We start from the raw sequence: 22,590 nt of genomic DNA, 5'->3' as shown, positions 1-22,590 counted from the left end.
ATAGTTGTTTTCAGCATTGCCAGAACATAAAATATAGTTCTTTTTTCCTCAGATGGGAAATAAAGTTTATTAAAACTTAGTATTGAGAGGTTCATGTTCAAATGATATCAAGAAACGTTCGTAATGTTTCTCAAGCAAGGAATTCCCTAAAAATTCTGCTTTTACATGGCATGTTCTTTACTTCCAGTTCTTCATCTTCCTCAGGAAAAACTCCGTATCTTTTAGAAGGGTTCAGTTCTGGGTTGTTTTTTAAATTAAACACCTACACCTTCCAGGTGAATTCAATAGGAGGGGAACAAAAAGCCTCCCCAAATCCCACAGAATTCATATAATTCAAAACCATCCCATTCTAAAAATAGTTTTGGAGAAATTCCCAGATCTCCTACCTTGCTAAACTGTTCTCACGCTCTCTTCAAATATTTTATTTTCTCACTGTATTTTTTGACATTTTTGTACAGATGTGAACAAGAAGACATTGAGTTAAAGCACAACTCCACCTTAAAGCAGTTAATGAGAGAGTTCAATACTCAGCTGGCTCAAAAAGAAAGAGAATTGGAAACAGCAGTAAAAGAGGCGATCAGTGAGTGAAATACTAATATAACTGTAATCAGTAAAATAGCCAGAAAACCAAATCATCAGATGTTTTGGGGAAGGGGTTTTACCTGGGACTGATAGAGACAACATGTGTTTTACGGCTGCCTAAAGAACTTGCGGAAAAAACTTTTCTTGGTCAGGAACTAACATATAAATTTTAAATGTAGCACAAATAGGAAAATGCATATGTAGCTGTTCTTCCTTACCCTGCAGGATGGATCTTTGATCTAGCACTCTGTTTGCATCTGTCACAGCAAGAGTTACCTGTGGTAGCCATAGGTACCTATCTTTATCATATGTACAAAATAAAAAAAGGACAGTAATGTTTTAGAGGTGAAAGCACATTGGTAATTTTCGTTGCAATACTACTTTGACTTCAGCAGTACAAACCTTTAATGCTCCATTGTTGAATATATGGCACTGAAGGGTGCCTTTTAGAGAAACTTAAATCTATCTGGGAATCAGAATTGTGTTTTCTTAACTGTGTCTTACAGACTTCATTCACTGTAACCACTCACAGGTGCCAACTGGATATGTCTGATCACTATACCATACGGTTATAATACAGTACAGCAAATTTCAGCTTCTCTGTCCCTGTTTTGCCACCATAGTGTAAGTTGGAGGTTGGAGAAGTGAGCAGAAAGTCTCTCTTGACTCTGCAGTTACTAGAAGTACCCTTAAAGTGAGGAATTTCTGAAGATTTGCAGATGTTTCAATCACTTCCAATTAATTCTCTAGATAGAGTAAGAGATAGAATTAGTTGATAAATATTGGTTGTGTTCTTAACTTTTAGAGAAAATTTCCAGCATCAGGTAGTAAAAATTGCTCTGGATACCAAACTGCAGACAACTTCATATATACATTAGGATCAAGTGACATAGTTATCACTGACAGTGTGGAAAAATGAATTTTTTTGTCAAGTTTTCCTTATGCCTTCCTCAATTGTCTTCAAGCTTTTTGTAATACTGTTGTGACATAATTTAACAAAATAAATGTGGGGTTTTTTTAATATTGCCTGACTTTTTTATAGGTAAAGCCCAGGAGGTAGAAACTGAATTGATAGAAAATCATCACATAGAGACAACTCAGTTGCATAAGAAAATTGCTGATAAAGACGATGATCTAAAAAGAACTGTGAAAAAATATGAAGAAATCCTTGAGGTATCTTTCTGAAAAGTTATATGATTATATACATTTTAAAATCACCTTCCCCTCTTTTCATTGCACAGCTACATAGAGAAACTATAATTCTTTCTAGTAAATATCTTACTGCTTGGATTACGCTTGATATGGGTGGTGACCTAGCTTGCAATTAAAACGTTTGTTTCTCTGTTTTATGAACATGAAACACTAAAAATTAAGCTCCAGCTCTGATTACTTAATAAATGTTATATGGTTAGGTCCTTGTGTCCTTGAACAGTTTGTGTTCCAGATGGAAAAGAGGGAAGTGAGTGAGTTAAATTTTAAGCTTTACTGGAGTTGTGGTGGTGGTGTTTCTTTTAAGGATTTAAATACGGTGTGTATAGGTCAGCCTCCCTCCCTAGCTCCTTTCTCTGATGCTCTGTCCAGATAGGCACCATAGCCCTTAAAGTAAGGTTCTGTTCTATGTGGGATGCAGTCTGTTTGCATAGTTTTTATGCTAATAAAGCTTTCATTTTTACTTCTAAGCGAACAGTTTGTCTGCTTGATATTTGCAGATAAACATAGTTTTGCTCCAGTAACATTTCAACCAGGAGTTAGCAGCAAACTTCGTTCTAAAGATACTATTGTAAGATTCTATGGTTCTTGATGTAAAAAACCTCAAAAAAACCCCAAAACAACCACCACCATCACCCCCCAAAAAACACCCCAAATTAGAGAAAATAGAAGCAGCTGAGTATGCCAGGTATTGAGGATTTTTAACTAGAGGTCTATAACCATCTATTAAAAAATCTTAGAAAAGATTAGTTGTTGATGTATTTTTGAGGGCATAGAAAAATCATGTGAAATGAGTGAAAAATAATGCTCTTTGGAGGCCATGATATTTGAGCAAGGTTTTTATTGAAGGTGGATATTCTTAAAACTTCTAGGCTGTAAAGCTTGCTCAGGTACTGTGACTTCCCATTCACTGGTGTTTTGGGGGTGGGGTTTGCTTGTTATTTGTGGTGGTTTTCGGGTTGAGGGGCTGCATAGGGGAGGGTGTTTTATTCTTAAGTAGGGTGCAAGGAAAACCTTAAAAAGTGACCTTACAGGGAAATAAATCTTTTTTTTTACGTATGGCATACCCTAAATCTATTAAGCCTGGGCTGGCTTTCCAGTTCTGCACTTACTTTTCCAGTGAATATTCTGTATCACTGTAGTTTGTAATCCTGAGATTTTGAATAGAGCAGAATTTTGATCAGCAGTTCTGTTCTTGATAACAGTTGATTAATTGTACTAATTTGATGTGAAGTACTGCTGCATAGCAGAGGGGTCAGCTCAGTGCCCTGAGTGGTTAGCATGAGTGAAACTAGAGTTTTAGTTTAGTTCAGCTGTGGAGACACACACTCTGAATTGGAGTGCTGTTTTGTAAGTTCCCTAACACGTTATCTCACAGAAAGGCCGGAGAGGACACAGTTTTTTAGAAATACTTCTTTTTGCAAAGTGCCATATAGGCGGATTAACTTCCTAGGGTTGAGGTCATTGTATTTTTCTCCTGTAAATGTACCATTCACACTGTCATAAATCAGACAGGAAAAGTTCATTTCCTCCCTACCAGTCTTGCCACTGCTTCTTTCCTTCACGAAGCAGAGTGCCCTCCAAACCTAGTCGTTGTTGCTGAAAATGTGCTTAAAACTGCTTGAGGAACATGTCTGTGAGAGTGAGTGAGGAAAAGATTTAAGTCCTTGTCACCTCCAGAGTATAGGAGGTAACTGTATCATCATGTGTCCCTTTCATGAAGGTTATAATAAGCAAGCACAATCTTTCCAGTAATACACTTACTGGATTATACTCGAATGCTGTTTTAGTGTCTAATAGAAATAGCTCTTTTTTTTTTTTTTGTAATTTTCAAAAAACTAACTCTAATCCTAACTACATAATCTTGTCAAAGGCCTGAAAAATCTTTCCAAGCTCCTATGTTTCTTTCTTGCTCTTTTCTGTAGTCCTGTAGTGTAACTAGCCTTTATACTGAATTTCAAGCATATTCTTTTCTGTGTATAGCATAACTCTTTTGTTGCTTTCTGTCCATTGTAGTTTAGGTTTTGAGTGGTTAGTTGTTTAAGTAATTTTTTTTTCCTGTATTTTGAAGGCTCGTGAAGAAGAGATGACAGCAAAAGTCCGTGAGCTGCAGGCACAGCTAGAAGACTTGAAGAAGGAATACAAACAAAAGATGGCAGAAGAACAACATTGGAACAGTGAAAAAGTGAGCTGGCACTAACATTTATTTTTATATCTTAAAATATGGAATGCTTAGTCTTCATAAAATTCTGTAGTTTGCTCTTAATTGGATTTTATTTATATACCTGGCCTTTGCTTTCCCATACACTTTGTATTCTTTCAAATGTTAACTTTTTCAAAAGTGAACCTCTTTAGAATCTGCAGTATTTGAAACTACCTTTTTTAATGCTATGTTGAAAAGTCCAGTTATGTTGTGATTATTAAGGTGGGGGGTTTGCCTCTACCTGTGCTTTTTACGTTGATTTTACTGGAAGCCCTTTAGAAGGAAAGGAAATCACATTAGGTCATTTTTAGTGTGATTATTACTTTTTTTTTTTTTTAATTCAAATCCCAGAGGACTCTGAAATAGTGCCTTGAATATATCAATTATGGACAGAGAAGTCTTCACTGGAAGAAGACTACATGCTTTTGTCTTTCTGAGACCACATTTTACTTTGAGGAATTCTTTGAAAATATTACTAGTTTTTATTACACTGAGAAGAGGAAAAGTGTATGAGGTGTTGAGTCATTGATGAGAATTCATGTTAGCCTTATTTTTAAATTTTTCATTTTGACAACAGGCAGGAGTGGGGATACTAAATATATTTATTTGACACTACAAACTTACAGTAGAGATTATTACCTCACTGTCCTAATGTTTGTCCCTTCCACCTTGCACTTACTTACAACACCCTTTATATTACTTTAATGAACTATTCCATGACACGAGTGATGTTTTCATAACAGTAAAAGCAGAAATACTTGTATCAGACTGGTTTGTATTCTTAATCAACCCTTGTCCACCCACTGATGATAATCTTACATCATCTTATTATCTGGAGGAAGATTTAAGAGACTCCTAAACCCTAAAACATTCTGAAGAGTATGAAGAGTACTTTATCTTTAGGGCTTCTTTGCTAACTGTTTCACTGCTTGCTTTGTTATAGAAGTATGCTATAAACACAGGCAGTCATTTAGCACATGCATCTTCGGGATCACATATTCACTAATAGGACATGAAAGTTATATCAAATCTATGTACCAGCAATGGTATTTCATGTATTTCTCAATTCTTCCCAGAAATGCATCACACAGATTTGCAGTGGTAGCATAGAGCTGTAAAAAATTTGAATATTGCAGATATTACATCTCTATGTCTGCTTACAATAAACAAAATAAATAAATAATTTTGCCTGCCCTTGGAACCTTGTCCACAGTTGTCCACTCCTTGGAGTTTCCATGGCAGACTTTGGAGAAACTCAAAGGAGTTGTTCCATCTGTGGCAGATATAAACCAGCTGAGAGAACTCCATTGCTGGTGAATAACTTTGTTTTAAAGAATAAATGATGTCTCATTTGGAGGGGAGGAAAATGAGGTTGTGTGGTAGTGCATCTACTTAAGTACAGTTAAAGCATCCAGGTTTGAAGTTCTTGCAGAGTAAGAATGAGATTTTTTTGGTGAGTGTAAGGCAGTTAAATATCCATGATTTCCTTGGCATACAGGCATCAAGCTTTCTTGAGTAGTTCTGAGAATTCCAGCTGAACTCAAATTTAGCAAATTGTTCACAAGCTTTCTTTTGCATAGCTCTGATTTAACTGATATAAATTTCATATTTCATACTAATTGTAGTGCTGACTTCATCTCAAAACAGCATAACTTATTCCAGTAGTCAGATGCTACTGAATGTGCAGATAACTCCTGGTGCATCTCTGGTCTGGTCAAAGCCCAAATATTTAGAGTGCTGTAAGTGGGCTTCTAGTTCTTGTTTTATCAGTATTTCAGGATTGGATTCTCACTCTTTGACACAGTCTGGTCTGGGATCAGGAGGTAGTTTTCTTTTTTCCTCCTTAGAAATTAAGAGTAGTTGTTCTTCTTAATTCTTACCTGTCTTAATTTGTCCATTGCTGGTCCTCGATATGTCTGTAGCAAACTAATTTTGCTATTACCTGGTGCAATAGCGTATATTTGCAACTCATACAGCATTTGCAACATTACAGAGCTAGATGAGAAAATTGGATGGGGCCTGTGGACCTTGTCCACATACCTGAGCAGAAGTGTACCAATCCACATCTGGATTTTACACGTCCATTCAAATTAATTCTGTCATCTTATACTCGCTGTGGTATCTTTTGTCTCACCTTATTTCTTTTTTATTTTGTTGCTTTGTAACATTATTCTCTTTTGGTTTGGGTTTTTTTTCCTTCATCACTAGTAGTAAACCGGGTCAGAAGTCTTCCATTGACTGGAAGCAACTTCCTGTGGGCAGCTAATACACGTGTTGTGTAACGCTGGAGTCTCCCAAGTCACCGAAATTTGTCTTATAAAACCTCCTGTGTTGCTTCTTGTCAGCCTAGGCCAAACACCACACATGATGTATCCACTTTGACATGAATCATAACTATGTGATTGAACAATACTTGTTTGACTGTGATAAACAGTTGGCAAATACTTATGTCCTTAAGTGTTAGTGTAGGGATGTAAAAATATCATAAACTCTCTCTCTGCATGAGAAAATAAATGCCTGGTCAGATAGTTGAGCTCTTCAGAAGCAAGAATTGCACTTACAGGTTTGAGACCCATAGAGGAATGATTTTCCCCTATAGTCTGTTTGTGGACTGTAGGAAAACCCACAGGGTTTATGAACTTACAGAGATAGAGAATAGCTTTCCTTTTCAACACAAGTCCAAAGAGGCTCGGGAAGAAACAAGTGGGATATAGCCCTTCTCTGTTAAGGTTTAGGTTACCTTTAATAAAAAAAAAAAAAAAAAAAGATTCACACACAAATTACTTGATGTTAAAATGATTTTTACAACCTTGAGTTATACCCATGACTACTAAAGCATTATTTTCCTTAGAGTTGGAACATTGGAAGATAGGAATTTCACCTTAGAATTGTTTCTGTACTCCATAAACATTGCTATCTTCACAAGATGTAGAGCTCATGAAGCTCTTCAGCTGAAGCTATTTTCAGATAAATGTTCACATTTCCAGATGCAACTTGGAGAATTAAGGAATAAGATAAAATACTGTGAATAGTATTCATAGTAGCTAGGGCTTTCTGGCATGTGCTTCATACTCATTCAGTTACCATTCATCTCCAATATGCATTTTGTAAAGATTTGGAAATACTGGGTTCTCGAAGTTATATTTATGATAATTGTCTTACAGAATCAAATGAGAGAATTTAAATATAATCTTTAGGTACTGTCAATACAAATAAGTTAAACTCTATTTATGGGACTACTTATTTTTAAAGTATGTTTCATCATTTCCATTTTTATCAACTTCAGTTAGCACACTGTATCAGAACTAGATGATTAATATTTCTTTCTTTTTTTTACCTGTGTGCAGTACTCAATATACTCAGGTTTTTTCATACATTTTAATCTAATTTTGTTGTTGTTGTTCTAGGTCAAAATAACAGAACTTCAGGTAAGTCTCAAATTTTACTGATTTTACTCTCTAGATAATTCTGTTTCATAGCAATTTGAAAGCAGAAATACTGCTTATAAGTTTGTGTGTGTGTTAAAAGCAGAAAGAGGATTATTGAAAAGGTACCTGTGATATATCTTCAGGAGTTTTTTGATGGTTTCCGTATGTGGCTGTTCTTTCAGGCACAGCTTGCACAGAAGACAACACTAGTCAATGATTCAAAACTGAAAGAGCAGGAGTTAAGAGAGCAGGTGAGGGTGCTATTCAAACCCGTAAGAAGTATTCTTGTTTGATACTTTGTGTTTGCAGTATTAAAAGGTTTGTTCTTTTCAAGTGATGATGTAGCACATCTCCACACAGGTACTATGGAAATAATACATAAAATAGTTTTGCCTCATACTTCCTCTCAGATCTCTGCACTTTTCAAAGTACTTCTCTATCCCCTGAGAATGCAAGTACCACGTGATTGTCTTACAGGTTAGCAAAACATGTGCTAACAATGGAACAATGCGCTTCATGAACACAATTCATGAATACAATTTTTGTCATGTTTTCTTTATGTATGCTTATGTGTATAGAATAGACACATGTGTATATATATATGTGAATACATATATATGCATAACATTTGCTATAGATACTCTTATGTGTATATATACACATGTACACACATTTCCTTAAGTAGTTTAGGGACAGTTTTTAATAACACAATTTTTAATGTATTTTGCTTTCATAGAAGGAGATGATGTTTAGCTGAAAACTTTCAGTTATGCTTATTTTAACTGCTTGTGAACACCATTCATCATTTTGACTGTTTTCTATTTAGATTCATGTACTGGAAGACCAGTTGAAAAATTATGAGAAGAATGTGTACGTCACCTCAGTTGGAACACCGTACGGAGGTGAGTACACTGTTTTCATCACAAGGAAGTTTTTCGTTTGTTTGAAAGATATGCTTTGGTTTAGACAATTTATTAAAATGTCATTCTCTTTAAAACATTTGTATAATGTTTTTATGTCATCTTATCCTTGTTTTGTCTTGTCTGTTACAGTAGAGCTGGTGTGTGATTTCAGATGAGCGAATCACACAGCCTTTTGTTTGATGTTTGTTTTTATGTCATACAGTTAAAAAAGTTCTATATTGGAGTTCTTCAGCATTCTCCAGGGTGAGTGGTGTAAGCAGTGGCACTCAGAAGTGGGTAGGGAGGAATTATCCATTTGTCTTGGCTAATTAGATATACATTTTATGACTTTAAAACTCTTAACAATATAACTGCTGGATTTTACGGATCTTTCTTGAGTTATGTGTTTGGACATTTACTCTTCTTGTGATTAGAGTTCACTTGCAAGATGATCTGCTTTGACACAGTAATAAGTAAAATCCCATTTCCACTTGTAATCTTTGTGATATGTGTCCTTGAAAGTGGTTTTGGAGCTGAAAAACCCCCTGGCATTTCAGGCAAATAACCATCTCCTCGTTACTCAACTCATGGTGAGCACAGGGAATAGAACAGAACAGTTACACTGTGCTATGCCGAGAGTTCTGCATGAGCAGCTCTGAGCCACGTCTGAGGGGGTCCCTCCAGGAGAGCAGCTCTCTGCAGAGCAGGTCCAGGCCCCCCCAGGAGGCAGGGGCAGAGACGGGCACAGCTACAGCATCGCTCGGGCAGGGACTGAAGGCCCCAGGCTGAGCTGAGACACGTCCCCTGGGCCCTTATCAGGAGATGGGGGGGTGGGGGGTCCCACAAGGCCGGTCCCACCCACTGAGGCCTATGAGCACCCCCAGGACCCTGACAGAAGCAGATGTGCACTGCTCATGTGCTCTCCTGTAGGCACTGATGGTTGGCCACTTTGGGGACAGAGTGTTGGGCCAGATGGACTCCCCCTCTGAGGGAGTGCTGCTGTTCTCAGCTTCTTTTGTTTCAGCTTTTTTTCCATGGGAAACAGGTCAGGCATTTCTAACAATGAGTACAGGGAGAAAAAAATATCCATGGGGAAATGAACAGGTATTGCTCACCTCAAAAGGATTTGCAACCATTTAGTTGAGGAGCAAGTCCTGCTTCAGACTGAGGGCTTTATCTTTGAGCCTCGCTAGGGTCAAAACCTCGCTGTGGGGTTTTACCATCCTGAGGAAATGCAGTGAAACTGAATGAACATAGAAGACTTTCAAAAATGACACTTCACAATTTTCCTGTTGCAAATTTGTGCAGATGGTCCAATTATCTCAAGAGGATCCACAGCTCTCACCCCCATCAGAAGGTACAGGCCTGCCTCCCACAATGTGACAGAGCCAGTGCCTAGGCTGGGGCATGGTTATGGGTATTCAGGGCCTTCTGCTAGGGCAGGGCTGGGGATAAATTCATCAGGGATTTCCACGGCATGTAATGGCTGGGCAAGGAGGAGGTAGGAAGAAGCACAGCAGAGCACAGCCTAGTTCAGCTGGAAGGGATCTACAATAATCAGTCCAACGGCCTGATCAGTTCACTGTTAAGGCATTAAGGACATTGTCCAAATGCCTCTCAAACACTGACAGCCCTGGGGCATCGACCACCTCTCCAGGAAGCCTGTTCCAGGGTTTGACCTGCCTCTCAGTAGAGAAATGTTTCCTCGTGTCAAGTCCGAACCTCCCCCAACAACACAGCTTTGAGCCACTCCCATGCATCCTGGTGCTGGGTACCAGGGAGAAGAGCTCAGCACCTCCCTCTGCCCTTCCCCTCTCCAGGAAGCTGCAGAGAGCAGTGAGGTCGCCCCTCAGCCTCCTCCTCTCCAAACCAGACAAACCCAGAGCCCTCAGCCACTCCTCACAGGACATGCCTGCAGCCCCTTCACCAGCTTTGGTGCCCTCCTCGTGACACATTCAAGTACCTTCACATCCTTTTTAAATGGTGGGGCCCAGAACCACAGACAATACTCAAGGTGAGGCTGCACCAGCACTAAATACAGGGGGATAATCCCCTCTTTTGCCCGGCTGGTTACGCTGTGTTTGATGCACCCCAGGGTGCGGTTTGCCCTCTTGGCTGCCGGGGCACAACTGCTGACTCCTGACGAGCCTCCTGTCAACCAGCACCCCCAGACCCCTTCCTGTATTTGTTGTTACCCTATTCCAGGGGCAGAGTCGAGCATTTGTTTTTGTCCAGTTTCATGCCATTGGTGAAACTTGGATTCCTATGAGTGACTCTCAGTATAAATATTCTCTTATTTTTGTTTACACAGATGAAAACCTTCACCATACTGACGTTTCCCTCTTTGGGGAGCCTGCTGAGTTTGAATACTTGAGGAAGGTGCTTTTTGAATATATGATGGGTCGTGAGACAAAGGTATGGGAAGTTGTCTATGGTGACACGTGATTGAGGTTAGAATACAGTTTAACATCCTTGCTGTATGGATTTGAAGTACCGTGTGTTTGTGATTCAGTACATGCTGTTTATTACTGACACAGCATTCGATAGGCTTTCACATTTTTTTTTTCCAAAGAGGCATGATCCATACCTTAATAACTTTGCCAGCATGCCGAGATGAGTGGCGGGGGGAGGGGAGTTGTCACATCTCTCACCAATGTACCTATGAAGACAAAAACCTTTATAGGCAGGTATGGTTCTATTAACACAAGTCCTGTTGTCATTCGAGTTTAACGTACTGTGAAAACTGGTATGCACAATATTAGCAAAAGTGCTCTTTTGATGTCATCTTGACACAAATATGGTAAGTAATAGTTGGATTAAATAATAGGTTTTTAATAGCTCCAAAGATGATGAAATATCTCTTTAATTGTTACTTAAAGATGTTTTATAGTGCTCCCACATCTGTATACCTTCTCTAGATAGTATTAATTTACCCTTAAAAGTAGTGAAAAAAACTGCACAGTAGGCTGCTTATTGTATGCTGCAAGCCTGTGAAATCATTCCTAAGTTGGAATTTTACTAGCTTGTAACAATACTGATGCTTAGAGACTGACCAGGTTCAAAAGAAGTATGTCATAACACAAACATTTTCCTTGGACGATAAATGCTATGTGGATTAATTTTTTTCTAGTTGTTTTTTTTTCTCCTCCCTGGTGTTCTTCCATTCTTTGTTGTCCTGCTCTCAGCTTGGACTACTATTAAGCAGAGAGGTTTTATGTAGGTTTCTGTGTTAATTAGCTTTGTTCTCGTCGTGCTCTGTACAGAATAAAACTTGGTCTGTGCAGGACATCTTGACCTTACAGGATTCCTCTTTCTCTTTCTTTTTATCCCATTTTTCACTTTGATATTAATTCCTTTTTTATTAAAAATACAAATCCCTGATCAAAAAAACCCGGAATCACTCGTTCCCTTCTGTTCACAAGCTCATTGGATGGCTCTCCTACTTCAATAACAAACAACTGAAATCGTTAAAGAAAAATACATATGTTACTAAATTTTATGATTTTGAATTGTGAGGGACTTAGACAAGCGAAAATGCTAAAAAGCATGTCAGCAAATGTTTTGGCTTCAAGTTTTGAGACAGCTGCAGATGACTTGCAGATAGCTGATGCACATAGCAAACTTGCATTTAAGAAAACCTAATTTAAAACCTCTTTTTCACTCATTAAGGCTATTTCTTACTTCAAAACATTACTATACATGCCTCAAAACTTTGCATTATAAAATTGTGAGGGTTTTTTTGCCTTTTGAACAGTGATGTACTAAAGTTTGTAGTTGATTTCTTCAATTACAGCAACTAACAACAATCAGTGCTAAAGTAAATTGGCTTTAGGTCTTTATTCTGTCTTTCAATTGCTTTGATTAAAAGCTATATGAATAAATATATATATTAAATTTATGTATGTATGCATTTATATGTATGTATGTGTTTGTAGACATATATATGTATTTATTTGCCCTGGACATTACATTGTATTTAACAAGAAGACGCCATTACAACATTGCCTGCACACAGGCTCCTAAAAAAAGATGGATATTGAGAGGAGAAGAAATAAATCGGAAGAGATAGAGATCTGGTTCCTACAATAACTTGAGAAAGCATTGTTTGAAAGTTGGTATGATTGAAAGAGGAAGTATATTTAAACAACCAACCAGCAGAAATAATTTTCAAAGCACTACAGTTTTTAGCTTTGGCAAGTTAGATGTAGATAGGTAAGGGAAGGTGACAGAGTTCTTACAATAGAATGTGATTGTATTCTTCCCTGTTGTGTGTTCATACTAATTTGATTACCTCGTAGCAAATTTTAATTGAGGGTAAATGTTCTGATGTATTGCAAGAAGGGAAGAATTTCTGGTATTGTCTAGTTCTCTATTATTAGTGGATCAAGATTGTAGAAATGCTGGCATATACTAATGGGAAATTAAAATTGAATGAAGACTAACATTTTTACTAATTTAAATATGAAGATACTTTGGTCTCTTCACTTTTGCTTCAAAAAATACTTCCAAGCTGATTTCATCTGCTGGTTTTCTTTCAACTTCCTTTTTTGCTGGAAGATGCTGAGCTTAGTGTCTGCTCTCGTAGGGATTGTATCGCATAATCTTAAATTTACTGAACTGTGTCTTGAAAACTGGTTTCACCCTGCTACACTGACTGGACAATGTGATTGAGAAAATCTTTGAATACACAAAGTGTGTTAGTAAAGTATTAACATACTTTCCTCCCCGCCCCCCCAGTCCTTGAGTTAAAAGGTCTGTATTGAGATTTACCTCTTCAGTACAGATACCTTCCTCTCAGCTTTTGTTTTCCTGAACCAAATGAGGCCGTTAATTTGCTCTTGTAAGATCACTCTGGTGGCCTTTTTCTGTGCAGGGTCTCCTTTTACACTGCAGATATGTATGCCACGTCTCAAAGGTGTGAGCAGGAAATTGGTGTTCTCTATAGACATTATTTCCTCCTTACTAAAAGGAATTCAAGGGAATCTGTACAAACTCTCTAGGATGGATTGCCATTTATGCACCTCGTAAGTGATCCTAGAATCATATTAAGTAGAGACATTAATGAATGCATTACTTGTGTTATAGTGCTGCAGACATAAGAGAAATATTGAAGGTTGATAGTGACTCAGTATCTCAAGAGTCAGGAATTATGCTTATAACATGTAACCTTGCACATGTCTTTGCTGGGGGATTTTACTGTCTTGCCCTCCAGTCCAACTTTATTTTTTTGCCTCAACCTTGGCAGGGTAGAAGAAATGAGATTGCCAGTTTTTTCTAAGCATGCACCTTGTTCAGAATATCTGAACCTGGAAATATGTGGCAGAAACCACTAGGTCAAACAAGATAATATTTTCTTCAGTTACGTGAACAGTTGCACTGTCCAGCTGTACTGCACTCTGAATCTGAAGTCTTGCAGAAATCCTAGATGCTCTACTTGTAAATTCATTATGCTCTTTGGAGTCTCTTCTGAGGCCAGAAAATCAGTTTAAGTTTTGTATGTCTGTAATAAATGTGTGTGCTGATACCAACTGGGTGCATGGAAGAATGTAATAGAAGACATATGATTTGGAGATAATAAATTTATGCAGATCTTTTTCTGGCACCTCGACAGGTTCTTTTGCATTGCAGAAAAACAAGGGGTATAAAACAAAGGGGAAAACTTTGATTTTGAAGGTTCTGCCTTTGACCAGCAGCTCTTGAATTGTTGAGAGGACTGATTGGTATCATTGTAAAAATATTATTTTCAGAGATGATATATTTAAATATATCAACCTCAGAAAAAGAAATGGGAATGCAAAGTATCATCTCTTATAGCAGAACTAGCTATTGTGTTTGGGAAGGCTCAGGGTCTTTCTATAGGTAGATATAAAGATGCACACACAGGAACATATGTGTGTGTACTCACTTAGAGAGTTATTAGGGTTTTTTATAGTAGAACAGACTGTTAGAGTGGTAAGGTAAGGCTATATTAAACATACTATCCCAAGGTCTGCAGTCCTTGTAACTTTGTTTCATAACTATGCAGCTGTGAATAATGTAGAAGAATTCTGCTTCAAAATCTCCCTAGTGGCGATGATTTCAAGTCGTTGCTAGTGACAAATTACAAAATGGAGGTTTTCAGGAAAAGAAGGTTTTAGGTAGCCCCTGTTTAAGTTGGCACATAAGTATCTGTGCTTTCATGGAGTATTTGCAGTGTTTGTAGATTTTTCTTTAATATTTGCATCCTATAGAAAATTGTTAGGAGAGGAATTTCTTGATAGCTCTGTTACAGAGAGTTTGAATAAATTGTAAGCTCAATGCTTTCTAATATTTTAGTCCTAAATAATTGTGATGATGATTTTGGCAAAAAAAATTAGAAAAGCGTTATGTTAGTTTGTGGCACCTAGCACATTCCTTTGTGTATCTGGGAACTGCAGTAGAGGCACTTCTTAAATTATGGGAGCTATATGTTAAAATCAAGCTTTTGGAGCTGAAAGGCTTCAACAGGGCTTGGTTTGTTTTGCTTTCTTTTGATTTTTATCCCCTAGTTAAGTTATATACTGAAACAATTGTTGCAAATTAGGGCTTTACCTCTCACTTTTTGCTGCAGTCATTTTTGTCCTGCAACTGCTTTGTTGCTACAGTCTCCCTCTTCATTCCACACGTGAGACTGGTAATAAACAGTAGACATTCACAACAGCAATCTTATCTCACCCGCATTCTTTAAGAGCAGCAGTTACTGCTTTTGTAGCAATCACCTTCTGTTTGAGCTGCACTGCAGCTCTTACTTTGACCTTTCTTGTAAAAGTCACCTGAACCTTGTTTTGTGCCTTTTGGAGTTTTTTCCTCCCACACATCTGTTTATAAAATGGAAATAATCATTGCTATTTTGCACAAAGCTTTGACATTCTCATGTCTTCTGTCTGAGGATGTCTAAATGGTTTGCTATTTAAATATGAGGTTATTGTATACCTGCTAAAAATATTTACAGAACTGGAGTTCCACATTTGACATTTGGATCTGCTTTCTCAATGTTTCATTTCTTTACAAAATATTTGGATGATGTGAATATAGTTGAATCCATAAGGACTCTCTCACGTGCCATGGGCTTGAAATGTGCTTTTCAGAAAGGCCACATTAAGATCAAATGTGGTAGGAGCAGTATTTGTAACAGTACACTCTCTTAATAATGGACTTCAATGATTTAGGCATAGATACCATAGAGCTTACATCATATTATAGTAGCTGCAGTTTGTGACAATGTGAAATACAGATTCTTCATGGTTTTCTTATAACTCACGTAGCACGTCATGCATATATGGTATGAAACAAGTAGTTTTATCTTACCATTTCACAATGTTTTCCATTGATATTACTAAAAATAGCATCCAGTGTTCTTAAATGAAATGTATTTTAAAATGCATTTCAAAGCATTTAGTGCATATGAAATGAAATTTTTTTTTTTTTTTTTTTTTTTTTAGACAATGGCTAAGGTTATAACAACATTGCTGAAGTTCCCAGCAGATCAGACTCAGAAGATACTAGAACGGGAAGATGCTCGACCATTGGTAAGTTAAAGAAGTAAACCAAGTTTATGCAAGAGATTAGGTTGCAAGAATAAGGAATTAGAAACTTTCTTTTAAGTCTCCTTTTTCCCTGTGTCCACATTAAAGAAAACTCCTTTTCTCCCTCCTTCCCTCTTCTTCAGTGGAATGTCAAATTCCAGCTGTAGGTTTGAGTTTGTAGCAAAAGTGAAGGGAAAAAAAAACCAAGCATATTTTCTTAACTAGTATTTCTTATCGTCAGTTAAGCCATATTTCTGATAGCTGTGGGTACAACAGAACAAAGCAAGTTCAGTCATCACTACTATTCTGTAGATGGGTTTTCTAATCAAAAAAGTGACAGAAGATTTGTGTTTCTTAAATTCAGAAGTTTCTGTGGAGTCATACCAGTTTTCATGAAAAATATGTTGAGATTTTTTTTCAGCCCTGGGACAAAATTTCTGGCTAAACCAAAAGCCATTTTGCTTGTAGAGTAGAAAAGTGATTAGTTCCACCACCTGAGATACGTGTGTTTGAAGTAGGATATGTACATTTTTATCTTGAGTGTCCTAACAAGATTGGGTTTTTTTGTTTGCTTGTTTCTTGGTTGGGTTTTTTTTTCCTAAGAGCCTGCTTTATTTTTACACTGAAAAAACATCAAAATATGTCAGGATCACTCTGGGTCAGGACACATCAAAAATAAGAGTCTTCAACACTTCACTTTGGTTTTCTTTGGTTGGTTTTTTCCCAGTTTCAATACATTTCTTATTGTGTGACAGTTGCTCAGTATTTACCAGAAAGGTGAATTTGGGTTTGAGAAGCAGACCCAAAAAAGAAGAATATACGAACATAAACATTTCTTTGGTGTTATTGTTACTATTTTATGTCTAGTAGCTATTTTTTATTGAGATAAAAACTGCAGTAATAGTTTTCTCTACATTGTATCTGGAGTCAACACTGTGATCCCTCTCTTTGTGGGTCAGTTTAGTACAATATTCAGGAATTAAATTGAGAGGAATTGCATTCTGTTTCTCTTGCTGGCCTTGCATATATATTTATTTAGTACTTGCAGAAACAGAATAAAATAAAAATTTGAACATTTTTACATTTCAGTTGAAGTAGTTATGTTAAAGTCCTGTTGATTCATTGAAACAACATCAAAAAATTTTTTTACCATTTCATCTTGAAGTAGGTTTGAGAGTCTTGCAATCTTAAATATTTAAAAAACTTTTAAAATTATAAATACTGATAATACTGCAGCTCCAGTGAGTATCATGCATCCCAAACATGAATTTCTCTTAATGCTCTCTTTCCCTGACCTTCAGGTAGAAAGATGGCACTTTTTTGTTGTTTTGTTTTGGCAAGCTAGAGTAATATTTAGGAAACATTTTGAGTTCTCTGTTGGCCAAAAGAGAGGTTAGAGAGATGAACCTTATTTTTCAGTCCCTTCAGCTTTTTGATGCTTGAAACTTGGTCTTCCTAAAACAGATATTCACATCTTCTGACACTAAATAGACTTGAATTCATTCAACAGGTTTTGGTCCTTGATCTTACATTTTGTCTAAAACATACAGTGAGGTTTTCTGCAGGCTCCAAGTGCTTTGGTTGTTAAGGATATTGTCATTCAAGGAGCTGCATGTCCTGATCAAAAACTTCTTGAGTTTCACATAGCAGTCCTTTCTTGGCTCAGATCTAGCCTATGAATTTTCTCCTTTCCTAATCCACAGAGATTAAATTAGACATTCAATGGAAACTCAAATATTAGGGCATATTATGGAGGATCTAGTAATTTTTTTTTTCTTCACTTTCAAAGTTACTGTTTGTTTACTGAAGCACAAATTATTTTTTGGCATGAGTCTTTTGTAACTCTGTTTAGGACTAAAAAGTTAGAGGGGTCTTCATAAATTATTCTGTGAAGAAATATGCTTGGTTTTTTGTATTTTATTTATTGACACTTACTAACATGGCAGTAGTGTTTCTCCACACTTAATATTGGAGTGATGCTGGTGTTTGAAAATACCCAGTATTTAGATCTCATGAGCAATAAAGTTCTGAACTACAACATAAATGTGCATTTTTAACATAAAGCTTGATTGTTTCTGTGTGTTAGTTTATGGCCAAAAACTATAACTAATTTTAACATGTAAATTGTTAATTAACTGTACTACTGGAAGAGAATAAGTGTGTGTAGTATTAAGTATCTGTGAGTAATTATTTATCCTCTTAGTGAGCATATATTTAGCAGGTTAAATTTTTAACAAATTCCTAGGTCAATAAACATATGCTAGATCAGTGTGTCTCCTTCACTAATCTAGCTTTTACTGCATAGTTACTGTGATCTAACTGCAGCAATCTCATCTGTAAGTAGTAGATGTCCACAGAGTTATCGACACTATTAACAAAGTAGTCCAATACTCTGTTTTCTTCCTGGCTTTGTAGTTTGCCTCACCTCGCCGTGGTATCTTCTGAATATCCTATCAGTCTGTGCTTAGTTAGCATGTGGGTGAGTGAAGCCTAATACATACTTGTTTATTTAAAGATGAAACCTGTAGTATGAGATTAATCATTCTTCTGCTTTTTTCTCTTGCCTGCTTTTGTTTGTTAGAAGAAAACAAATTTTTTGTTCTATATGTGTATGATAAACTTTGTTCTACTCTTAATCATGTTTTGTTTGACACAGCCAAGTTTGAAAATGGTAAATATTGCTTCAAAACCAATCTTTTTGAGTTGTAAGCAAACTTGAAATGTTTGACCTACAGAAATCTCCGTTGTAGAAAGAAAATCAGATTTTAATTCAATACGTAATACTGAATTTTATTGCACTTGGCTTTGTTTTGTCTTCATTTTCTGAGCTCCTTTTTTGAATAGGCAAATGTCAGATTTATGGGAGACATACTGTACTGCTTGAAATAAATCATTACATCTTATAAATATGAGAATGGATTATTTTAAAAAAAGTTGATGAAAGAAATATCCTCTGTAGAGGAATTGGGATATGATTGCATTTAAACATCAGTACCTTTCTGAATTGGAGCTTTGGCTTGGTATCGAGAGAAAATGGAGCAGAAAGATTAGGGAGAACAACTTGGGGAGCTTTATGCTCTCAGTTTATTGTGCCTTTTTTTAGGTTTTATTAAGCTACTTTCATTATGAATCTGCAACACTAATTGCAGTGGTACAGAAAAGCAACAGCTGATTTAGGCCTAAAGATGCAAGTTGCATCAGACCAGACTAGCCAGGCTAAACACACACAAGCACTAGTGGTGCAGAGGGGAGCAGGATGCTGCCTGATAGGGTTATAATTTGAGTCATTAGTGCTGTATGAAATTTAATCAACTCTTCAGATGAAGTAAGCATACAGTCAGCCCAACTTTCCTTTTCCTCCTCTGCAACGGAAAAGCTTTGCACAGTTGCCAGGATGCAGTGTGTATGGGCTGAAACGCAGCGGCTGGCCAGCACCACCGCCAGAGCAGGATGGATTCGTTCAGGCTGTTCCCATTGCCAGTTACCACAGTGCGGTTGACAGGCTATCTCCCTCTCTTGCAGTCATGCAGATGTAGCCCTCTACAAAATAATATCTGTTTCAAAGGAAAAATATCCATTCATCTTAGCAAACAGTCATGGTGTCTGCTTTATTTTGTGTTCTTTTAAACCTTTGAATACAATAGCGGATGGGCTTTATTGCACTTAAACGCAGTAGAGTTTGGACTGTTTGTCTCCTAGCCTTGATCCCTTCTTGACTAAATCAGCAACAGTTTTTTCTAGCCCTCTGTTGAAAATAATTGAATTGTTGTTAATGATAGGACAAAGCTATTTACAACACTGTTGCAGAAAGCATGTGTGAAACTGAAGTTCTTGCCATGCTGTCTGTAACGCTGGTGTAAAAAGTTCAGGCGTTCTCAGCTGTATTCGAAGCGTATCACAGAAGGGCTTGAGTTTAACCTTAATGCCAGCAATTGCCTCGTACACTTTCATAACTTAATATGTATGGAAGCTGTTCAGACCTCATTATTGGATTGTAGTTTCTTTCTTTATCTCAAGTATTTTTGTGACTCCTGTCAGTAGATAGTCAGCAAACAGGATAATATTCTTGCATGTATAAAACGAAATTAAGATGATGCTGACTTCATTGTAAAAGCAGTAAATATTTTCCTGGTAGAGGAGGCTTTTTGCTAGCCCCAAAATTTTATTTCATCACTTCGATTTTGATGATAGGCCTTGTGCAGAAAGGCCAACTTTTTTTTCATTGGATTAACATGCAGTGATGTAGTAGACTATTTCCAGTGAGACTCCTGACTGTTTTGCTACAGGTTATTTTGTTTTCATCATAGTTTCTCAACTGTTTTGCAGATACTGGAATGGATTTACTTGCTCAAAATCAGTTAATAATTTGACAGTTTGATTTATCTGAAATCCTTCCATCTCCTATTCCTGTCAATAAACAACAGTGTCATTATTAAGAGCAACTTAGAAGCATTTAATATTAAAATAATAATGTAACATTTGCTCATTTTTTCTAACTTTTCATTCTTCTAGTCATGGCTACGACCATCTTGAAGAAATGGTGATGAGAATGTCTCGTGACATTGCTGCTTAGTTCACATCTCTGTCATTGTCCTTTGATAAGGGCCAAGAAGAAAAGCTGTTACTCAAGGTCACAAATGGAACAGCAAGAACCAAAACTCAGCGCCACCTTTGGACCAGGAATATAGTTAAAACTGCCTTGATGAGAAACGCTAATCAGGGGTTATCAAGTGATAAGTCTTTTTTCTCTTCTATTGAACACTGTCTTCTATTTTGTGTTAAAGGTTATTTTTTTAAAGGAGAGAAAAGACTTTATCCTAGGAAGGAATTGCCCACTACTGTATCTTTATACAGGCTTTACTGGGTGTTTTTTAAGAGTTGAAATAAATTGTTTGTTTCTTCTATTTATTTTTTTATTTTTGAATGAATTGTGCAATAAATTTCTGTATGGGTAGCGGTTGCGGTGATTTTCCTGATGAGCTAGGCACTCTTGATGACTACTCTTTCCTGATTTGATCCTATGATTGTTTGCTAAAGGTCACTTCTATCTGCTTTTGCCTACAATAAATCCAAATTGCAGTACCTCATTTGTTTACTCCTAGCTTTTGTACTTATATTTTCTGGAGAAAAAGTACGTTACTGTAAATTGTAAATAGTTAATACATATCTGTATCATATGCTGATCTGTGACTGTTGACAGCACTAATCTGACAAGAGCTGAGGTGAAATAAAGTATATTTACTGTATAATTTTGGAACTTCTTTGGTATGATTTTCCTTCTGAAAGGAACAACCAGTTTTTGTTCTTGTTCCTGTTCGAGACATCTTTAGCTGAGACATTTAGAGGCTGAAATCCCTCTCATAAGGAGAGCTATTCAAGTACGTTGAACTGTAAGAAGTCAGCGGAGACTTCAGATTTTCAAGGGGTCACAACCTGTGAAACAGACACAGTGAGCTGAAAAGCTGGCGTGAGAATATAGCAAGTAGAGAAGTTTGCTTTGTAAAATTTTTAAATTATGTATTTTTGTTCTTTTAAGTAATGCCTGTCTGGTCATTTTGGTGTGTAAGTTGTGATCCTCTGAAGCAATATGCAAGTATGGATAAATTTAATTTGTTCTCCAACTGCTTTGATACTTACCATATCAGTAACTATCGTCTGTACTGTGTATGCTAGTTTGCCAGGATGGTTCAAGGTGATCAGTCTTCCATGAATACAATTTTTAACAAGTGTTTATAGGGTCAGCAGTCCTCTAAATACCTCATCTCTGAACATAAGCAGGCCTTCTAAATACACTGCCTGCCTGAAAGGTACTTCTGAGTACTGTTAGGAAGCCATGGTTAGTTGCTGATGCTGTCAGGCCTGGAACATGCATCCTGCTCCGGGGATGCTCAGTCTGTTCCTCTGGGTGCTCCTCTGTTAGCCAAGGGAAACAGCGGGTCCTCCTGACTGCAGAAACAGGTTTGGCTAGCGTGGTGTGGTCCAAACCGACAGACTTGATTTGTCCTGCTTCAGCTGTCGTGCCCAAGGGCACTACCCAAAATTTTGTATTTCTGTCTACCCAAATTTTGTATTTCTCATGCTGTGATCTAGATATTCTGAGCTTCATACGGCATTAGAGTTGTGATTACCTCAGCATTGTTGGCATTTCGAGACTCTGCATCCCCACTATTCGCCTCTGATTTTCTGTGTTCAACCTTTTCTTGCATAACTCCCCCATAACCACCAGTGGGATCCAGGCATTCCTCACAACACTATCCCTTTTGTCAGCTTCTCATACTGTTGCCTGTCAAGTTCAGCCGTTTCTCTTGCCATGCCCTGTAGTTTTCCATGTCCTGTTCAGTTGGCTTACCTTCAGGCCAGGGCACAGATAGCAGCCTAATATTTGCACATGACTCCAAAAAATAAGTACAGGCCAGTGATATGTAGGATGTTTGATACAGTTGGGGTTTGTTTTGGTTTTTGGTGGGGTTTTTTTGAAAATGCGCTGGGATTCACTTTTTTTCTCATCTGCAGGAAAAGAAATGAAGAAGCTGAATTTGTTTGCACAGTTTTCTATGCTAATGAAACTCGGAGAAGTGCAACAATTCGAGTGCTCCAAGGTCTGTTGTGGCTGCTAGCTGTCAACAAATACATCTGGTTTTAAATTACTGTTTACCATCTAAAGGGACATGGCTTGCCTTTGATAGTGAAGGACTCAGTTACATCTTTATTTCCTACTGCCT

At 37.2% G+C, this 22,590-nt stretch overlaps 1 protein-coding gene across 19 annotated transcripts in view; it reads left to right on the top strand.

Moving 5' to 3' along the window:
• GOLGA4 (golgin A4) overlaps nucleotides 1–21,117 on the top strand; it is a 79,327-nt gene extending 58,210 nt beyond the window's left edge. For 18 of the 19 annotated variants that reach the window (XM_074882222.1, XM_074882005.1, XM_074882171.1 and 15 more), the window contains 10 exons: nucleotides 459–580; nucleotides 1,625–1,755; nucleotides 3,863–3,976; nucleotides 7,402–7,422; nucleotides 7,605–7,673; nucleotides 8,249–8,324; nucleotides 10,636–10,739; nucleotides 15,785–15,871; nucleotides 18,284–18,347; nucleotides 20,381–21,117. In XM_074882222.1, the coding sequence (XP_074738323.1) occupies nucleotides 459–580; nucleotides 1,625–1,755; nucleotides 3,863–3,976; nucleotides 7,402–7,422; nucleotides 7,605–7,673; nucleotides 8,249–8,324; nucleotides 10,636–10,739; nucleotides 15,785–15,871; nucleotides 18,284–18,313 (754 nt within the window). In that variant the 3' untranslated portion in view covers nucleotides 18,314–18,347; nucleotides 20,381–21,117. The remainder of the gene's footprint in view (nucleotides 1–458; nucleotides 581–1,624; nucleotides 1,756–3,862; nucleotides 3,977–7,401; nucleotides 7,423–7,604; nucleotides 7,674–8,248; nucleotides 8,325–10,635; nucleotides 10,740–15,784; nucleotides 15,872–18,283; nucleotides 18,348–20,380) is intronic. The other variant, XM_074882303.1, reaches the window with a different exon arrangement.
• The last annotated feature ends 1,473 nt before the right edge of the window (nucleotides 21,118–22,590 follow it).

Source organism: Strix uralensis, chromosome 1 (genome assembly GCF_047716275.1).
Source record: "Strix uralensis isolate ZFMK-TIS-50842 chromosome 1, bStrUra1, whole genome shotgun sequence".
NCBI lineage: Eukaryota > Metazoa > Chordata > Aves > Strigiformes > Strigidae > Strix > Strix uralensis.
The sequence above is the reverse complement of the archived record's forward strand: the minus strand, read 5'-3'. Positions and strand labels throughout refer to the sequence as shown.